Source organism: Grammomys surdaster, unplaced genomic scaffold (assembly GCF_004785775.1).
Source record: "Grammomys surdaster isolate TR1022 unplaced genomic scaffold, NIH_TR_1.0 371, whole genome shotgun sequence".
Lineage (NCBI taxonomy): Eukaryota > Metazoa > Chordata > Mammalia > Rodentia > Muridae > Grammomys > Grammomys surdaster.
In genome coordinates, this window is record NW_021604790.1 from 3,291,112 (window position 1) to 3,298,627 (window position 7,516).

The 7,516-nt window shown below is 49.2% G+C and overlaps 1 protein-coding gene across 1 annotated transcript in view; it reads right to left on the reverse strand.

Annotated features, from left to right (window-relative positions):
* The window catches only part of Map3k14 (mitogen-activated protein kinase kinase kinase 14), a 48,144-nt gene that overhangs the window by 7,271 nt on the left and 33,357 nt on the right, over positions 1-7,516 (reverse strand). Inside the window, exons 7-10 of the mRNA XM_028780622.1 lie at positions 3,302-3,431; positions 2,972-3,103; positions 2,311-2,415; positions 28-191 (exon numbers count right to left, since the gene is read on the reverse strand). Of these exons, the coding sequence (XP_028636455.1) occupies positions 28-191; positions 2,311-2,415; positions 2,972-3,103; positions 3,302-3,431 (531 nt within the window). The remainder of the gene's footprint in view (positions 1-27; positions 192-2,310; positions 2,416-2,971; positions 3,104-3,301; positions 3,432-7,516) is intronic.

Below are 7,516 nucleotides of genomic sequence, written 5' to 3' on the forward strand. Positions count from 1 at the left end.
CCCCCAGCTGTGTGGGCCACCACTGACCTTGAGACAGAGCGGGCCTCGGAAGTACTGAGTCCAGGGGTGGCAGCCGTTGAGCATGTGCAGCATCATGCAACAGCTGCTCCAGATGTCCACCTTGGCATCGCAGGGCTTTCCCATGACCACTTCTGGTGCCATGTGAGTCTCTGTGCCAGGAATGTAGTCCCCTGGGAGCACAGGGTCAGAGGCAGAATCATCATGAATTCAGTGCCCACTCTAATGAATTCCTGGGCTACCCCAGGTGAAGTGCTTTAAATTACAAGTAATTATATTATTGTTGTGTGGATGTATGCATGGACATATGTGCCATGGCACGCCCATGGGGGTCAGAGAGTGACTCTGTGGAGTTGGCCCTCTCTTGCTACCTCTACATGGGGGATTAAAACTTAGGTCACCAGATTTGCAGCAAGTGTCTTTACCTGCTAAGCCACTTCCCTGGACTGTGGTTTTGCTTTGTTTTTTTGAGACAGGGTGTCGCTTCCTAGTTCTGGATGTCCTAGAACTTGCTATGTAGACCAGGCTGGCCTTGAACTCACAGAGATCTGTCTGCTTCTGCTTCGTACATGCAGAGATTAAAGGCATGCACCACTATGCCTGGCTGGTTCTTATTTTTTGAAACAGAGTCTCACGCTATAGCTCAGAGTAGTCGTGAATTCACAGCAATCCTACTTCAGCCTCCCAGGTTCCAGGATTCCGATGAGGGCCACTATGTCTACCCCGCTTGCATTGTTTTTCCATATAAATAATGGTTTAGGAGATGTCACAGTAATACATACACAAAATAAGTAAAAAACAAAGAAAAAACAAACCAAAATAAACATGCTAAGTAAACAAAACCTCAAACCCCTCCATAATGAAATCCAGGAAATTCATATGCACAAAAGCATATAATTATTAAACAGGTAAACAGGAGCCAACATATACAATTAAGTGGATGTCAACTTAGTTTTCTTCCAGATTTGGGGACTGAAGACAGTTCTAGTGGATCTGATGCCCTCCCCTGACCTCCATAGATATCAAGCACACATGTGTTGCACAGACATACATGCTGGCAGAATGTTCATATATGGTTAAAAAACAAAGCAGAGGGGAGACTCAGGGCAGGCAGGGGACTGGAGAGGAGCAGAGAAAGGACGGTAAGAGATTGGAAGTGTAATTGAGAGCAAGGTAAAATCATACGTGCGCGCACACACACACACACACACACACACAGGCACACACACACAGAGACACACACACACAGAGACACACACGCATGCACACACACACACACAGAGACACACACGCATGCACACACACACACAGAGACACACACGCACGCACACACACACACAGAGACACACACGCATGCACACACACACACACAGAGACACACACACATGCACACACACACACAGAGACACACACGCACGCACACACACACACAGAGACACACACGCACGCGCACACACACAAACACACGCACGCGCGCACACACACACACAGACACACACGCACGCGCACTCACACACAGGTGCACGTGCACACACATGAGAATGTCATAACTGAATGTCATAATACACAAGATAAAGAATCAGAGCACAGGCCTGTAATCCTAACACTCAGTAGGCTGAAGCAGGAGGATTGTGTGTTTGGAGTCAGCCTGTACCACACAGTGAGACCATGTCTCATTAAAAAAAAAAAAAAAAAGGAAAAAAAAGAACAACAAATGGACTGGAGAAATGGCTCAGAGGTTAAGAGCACTGACTGTGCTTCCAGAGGTCCTGTCTGTTCCCAGCAACCACATGGTGGCTCCCAACCATCTGTAATGTGATCTGGTGCCCTCTTCTGGCCTGTAGGCATACATGCAGGCAGAATCTTTAAAAAAAATAATAAGCAAGCACATACAAAAAAGGAAGTAAAATATGAATTTTAGCTGGGTATAGCACACTTTAAAATCCCAGCACTCAGGAGGCAGAGGCAGGCCGATCTCTGTGGCTCTGAGGCCAGCCTGGTCTATACAGAGAGTTATAGGTCAGCCAGGACTATAAAGCCTGGGCCCACTGCAGGGCCATTTGGCCCTTGCTGCAGAAGGTCACATGGTCAAGGAGGAACATCTGGCACCTGTTGCTGTGTTTATGCCCAGCCAGAACCCTGTAACAACCCATGGTGGCTGTGAGGACGAATTCTACGTGAGGACAGAGAGTGGTCACAGCATTTACCCCACATGGAAAGCACGGTGTATGAGGCTAATGTTGAGTGATGGCTGCTGGCATTGTGATCGTGAGGCAGAGAATGGGGCCTTACCTGTGAGCAAGGATTTCCCTAGCCCGTCAGGTTGCAGGCACAAGGCATGGCCGAAGTCGCAGAGGGCAGCTCGGCTTCCATCACTGGACAGGAGCACATTGTCAGCTGTAGGCAGCACCCGGCAAAAAAGGAAGAGGGGGAACAGGTCAGTCACTTTAGTCACTTCAGGCTCCAGGCCCCGCCCCCCTGGCCTGGCTTGACCTGGCCTCTAGTCACACAACTTTGGCTGGTCCTACATGGCAGCTGCTGCTTCTCATTAGTCTTGTTGGTTGGGGAAAGTAGGGTGTCTGTGTGTGTGTGTGTGTGTGTGTTTTGGTGGTTGTTAGCTGAGACTAAGGGCAGACAGCAGGCAGCATCTGGAATGGCGTCTCCTGCTGCAGACAGCACCACTCTCCCAGAGTGTTCTTTGCTACTCCACCCTCTCCCAGAGGTCACCAGTTGGCAGGAGTTTAGTCTTCAGTTTTCTGAGAGCACCAACCCAGGAGACTAACAGTGCTAGACAGAGGGCCTGGAGAAATCATTCCCCACCCACTAGGCACAGCTCTGTCAGCTGACTCAGGCGTCTACCCTGAAGACAACCAGGCAGGCCCACAACTGGGAGGAAGTCAGGTGGGAAAGCTGAGAAGTGCCTGGATAGGGTCCATGGTGACTAGGGCCTTACCTTTGACATCGCCATGAAGAATCCTGCGTATATGGAGGTATTCCAGCCCTTCCAGGGCCTGGCCCAGGTAGTAAAGGGCTCGGTCTTCTGGCAGGCAGCCCTTCTGCTTTATGAGCTGGCCTAGGGAGCCACCTAGGTAAAGAACAGCCAGTCTTTACATGGGGCTTTCCCAGGCCTCCACACATGCTGAGGGCAAGAGCGAAGGGCAGGTGAAGTGAGGGAACAGGGGTAAGAGGTACAAAGTGGACTGAGAGGAGGCCAGGGTCCAAGTGTGGGTTACCTCTTGGCCTTGAATCTGGACAGAGATACAGACAGGACCTGTCTCCTCACCTTCTAGAAGCTCCATGAAGATGTTCACCCAGGGGCCTTCTCTCACGGCTCCATAAAGAGGGACGATTCTGGGCGAGCTCAGTCCAGCACAGGCCACCAGTTCCTCTGCCCGAAATACCTCAAGCCGTACCTGAAAGACCCAGCGGCCCCTGAGTCAGGGTGAGGGGGGCAGGCTGGGGAACCCTTGGTATTCTATGCACAGAAACTAATGATGCTCTCAGTGGTGATGTCCAGGCCAAGTGGGACAGGGGGCCTGCCAGGCCCTCGGGGAACTAAGCATAATCCATGTATAATCTCCTGGTGTCAGGCACCAGTTCCACAGTGTGGACTGCACAAAAAATCGTCACACAAAAACATTCTTTTCTTCCAGGCTCCTGGAATGCTCCCTACCCTTAATCTGCCAAACACATTCTTTCCCCGTAGCTCTACTAAGGGAAAATCTCTAAGTCATGAGGTCTTACTAACCCCGCCCACCCTCCACCCCCTTACAGAGCCTCATTATGTATCTTAGGTTGGCTTTGAACTTCCAATCTGCCTCAGCACACCAAGTGCTGGGATACTAAGGGTGTGCTGCCATACTTGGTTCTGTGAAGAGCCTCTGGATCTGTGGGTCTCAACCTGTGGGTCTCAACCCCTTTGGGGGTTGAATGACCCTTTTACAGGGGTCACCTAGGACCACTGGAAAACAGATATTTATTATGATTCATAACAGCAAACTAAAGTTAGGAGGTAACAATGAAATAATTTTATGGTTGAGGGTCACCACATGAGGAACTGTATTAAAAGGTCATAGCATCGGAGGTGGGCATGCCTTTAATCCCAGCACTTGGGAGGCAGAGGCAGGTGGATATCTGAGTTTAAAGTCAACCTGGTCTACATAGTGAGTTCCAGGACAGCCAGGGCCAGGGTTACACAAAGAAACCCTGTCTCAAAAAACAAACAGCGAACAAACAAGCAAACACACAAACAGGGTTGCAGAGTTAGGAAGGTTGAGAACCTCTGCCCTGCATCCTCAGCGTCCCTGGTAGCAATTTTCTTTTTGAAAATTAAATCTCTCTGTGTGTGTGTGTGTGTGTGTGTGTGTGTGCTTGGACTAGGTGCATATGTTCTACATGCATGAGGAGGGCAGAAGAAGATTCCAGATCCCCTGGAACTAGAGTCCCAGGAGGTTGTCAGCAGCTGTGGGTTCTGGGAGCCAAACTCAGGTCCTCTGGAAGACTTAACTGCTGAGCCATCTCTCTAATCCCCCTTCTAGCAAGTTTACTATAACTACCTGGTTTAACTTTCATATGTATGTCTGTTGATGGCCTGACATCAGGTATTGAGGCAAGGTCTCTGTTGAAACCAGAGCTCCTTAGTCTAGCTAGTGGAGCTTGCCTGGGGAACTCATGCCTCCGTCTCCAAGTCCTGGGATTACAAGTGGCCACCATGCCCGTCTGCTTTTATGTGGGTTCTGGGGATCAGAACTGCAGTCCTCGAGATGCACTTCATCCACTGAACTAGCTCCCCAGTGCCAGTTACTTATTTCCCAAAGGACTAAGCAGTTCATGTCGACAGGCCTGTATTTATATTCCTCTGAAGCTATTTCCCTAGCATCTGGGTACGCAGAGGGTCCTGGGGGTGGATTGGCCAATGCCTTTTCTAATATGGAAGTCTGGGGTCATTCCTATTTGTGGGGTCCAGCAGCTAGGCATGGCAGAAAGCACTAGGCCATGGATACAAACATCTTGTGTTTAGCTTCTGGTCAGGCCATTCACAGAGACCTCTTGCTGCCATCAGCCACGTGTCTAAAAGAATATTGGAGGCACAGCTGCCTGCTCCGGTGGTGTGAGGATTCAGAGTTGGGGTCTTCCTCCGTGCTTGGTGACTAAGACACTTGGGCAGGGCTGGCTTCCCACTTCCTCCTGCCAACTCAAACACAGCCTACCAAACACGTCCTATATTGAACTTTCTGGCTGCTATGGGTTCTCTGGAGAGGCACCGCCAGGGGGCGACAGCGGTAACAGAGTAGTTTGGTCCAGCTTTTGGTTCCAGACTTGCTGACTTGCTCTGCCGATGTGGGGGTTTTTGGACTTTTGCCTATCAGTGGACAATGTCTCTCTTTTGGTTACTTAAAGAATATCAAGTTGGGTTAGTTAGTTCACATGAACTTTGACTTTTCATTGGTGTTTCCTCTAAAAGGCTGGTGAAATTGACTGAAACTCATTAACCCACAGGATTTCCATGTAAAATGTCTCTCCCCTAACCATTCCTGAAATGTGAGGTAAAGCATCCTAGGACTCCCCAGGGAACCCAGACAGGTGTCACAGGACGCTGGAAGGGGATTGTCGATCTGATTGATGTTCAAGAAACTAGAGAATGTTCAAGAAAGGTCCACTATCCCAACAGGAACCTGGATGAAAGCTGGGTGTGGTGGCTCACAAGTTAGGCCAGTTTTGGCTATGGAGTTAAGATTTGGGCTAGCTTGGGCTACTCTGTCTCAACAAACAACAAATAAACAAATACATAAATAAAAACAAAACCAAAAAGCCCCAAATATATTTTTTTCTTTCAACTTATTTGACTTTGCTTTTCAGTGGGTAACTTTTAGGTTATACCTAACCATTTAATGAATGTAAACACGTCAAATAAACATCAGTCAGTGGGACATGTCAGATGGCAGGCACCTCCAAGGATACAGGACTAAAGAAGAGGCCTGGGTGCCATGAAGGCCTGAGATGCTAAGGATGGTATGAAGCAGGCCAGTGAGGACCCTTACCTCACTCTCTAGAGCAGTGGTTCTCAACAGCCCGTTCATACACTTCCTCATGTGGTGACTCCCCCAACCATAAAATTATCTAGTTGTTACTTCGTAACTAATTTTGCTACAATTATGAACCACAATGTATATATCTGATATGCAGATGGTCTTGGTGACCACTGTGAGAGTTGTTCCACCCCCACAGACCAAAGCTGGGGTGGGATGGGAAATCTCAAAAAACAAGATGATTGTGCAGTCTGGATGGGCCTGAGAAGCAAGGTCAAAGGGCTAGCCTATGCAGTCAAATGGAGAAGGCTCTCCTCCCTCATAGCCAGACAGCACTTGAACCACCTCTCTGAACCTCAGTGCTGTCATACCTGGCAGTTCTGGGCTATGCTGGGGCTGTGAGTGGGAATTAACCTTTAAGATCCACTACTACCTGTCTGGCTCTGTTCAGCACTAGACGATGGTTTTCACACAACAGACTCTGAAGGGGAGGTCTGCGAGACAGGGAAGCTGAGGCTGGCACAAGGAACTGAAAACAGAGTACCACAGCCAGGACCTTGGCTGGGGAGGCCTGACCCTAGAGCTGCCAGCTGCTGCACTCCAGGCTTAGCTTGGACTCCTGGCCACATTTACGAATCATCAAAAGCAGCGTTTCCTGGGAGACTGCAGACAGTATTGAAGTGCCGAAGCCACGTCCCTCCCTCCGCTGCTGTGCCAGGGCGCTTGAGCCTGGGGACAACTTTTCCCTCCTCAAAACTCCTTACTTTCTTTAGCATACTAATCTGTTTTTCTTTCATAAATGGGGTACAAGTAACTTCTCAAGTTTCTGAAGATTGCAGGAATATAAATGATGACACAGGACAAACACAGATGTCTAAGAAGTCAGGGTCCCCATTTCATCCTCCTCTAGACAGCGCCCCTTGGGTCCCTGCTCTCAAACAAGGGCTCATGGCTGATGCCACTTCTCCAGCACACCATATGAAAGCCTGGGTTTGTTTAAAACTCTAGCCCTCGGCTCAGCACGTGAAAATCAGCAGAGCCAGCCTGTGAGCTGAATCTTATCTCTGAAATCCACAGAAAAAGCCAGTGTGGCCCTGCACATCTGTACTGTCAGCATGCTCACAGTGTGAAGAGAGGACTGGCTGGAAGCCCAAGAGGCTGGTAATATAGCTCACTGGAACACCTATGTGAGGCCTTGGTTCAATCCTGAGACACCACACACACACATGCACGCACGCACACACACCACACCACATATATCACACACCACATGCATATATCACATACCACACACACCACACACATCTCTCTCATGCATACAACTACATACACCCACACCACCCACACACCACTCACACACCTCTCTCTCACACACAACTACATACACCCACACTACACACACCACTCACACACCTCTCACGAACACAACTACATACACCCACATCACACACACTACTCACACACCTCTC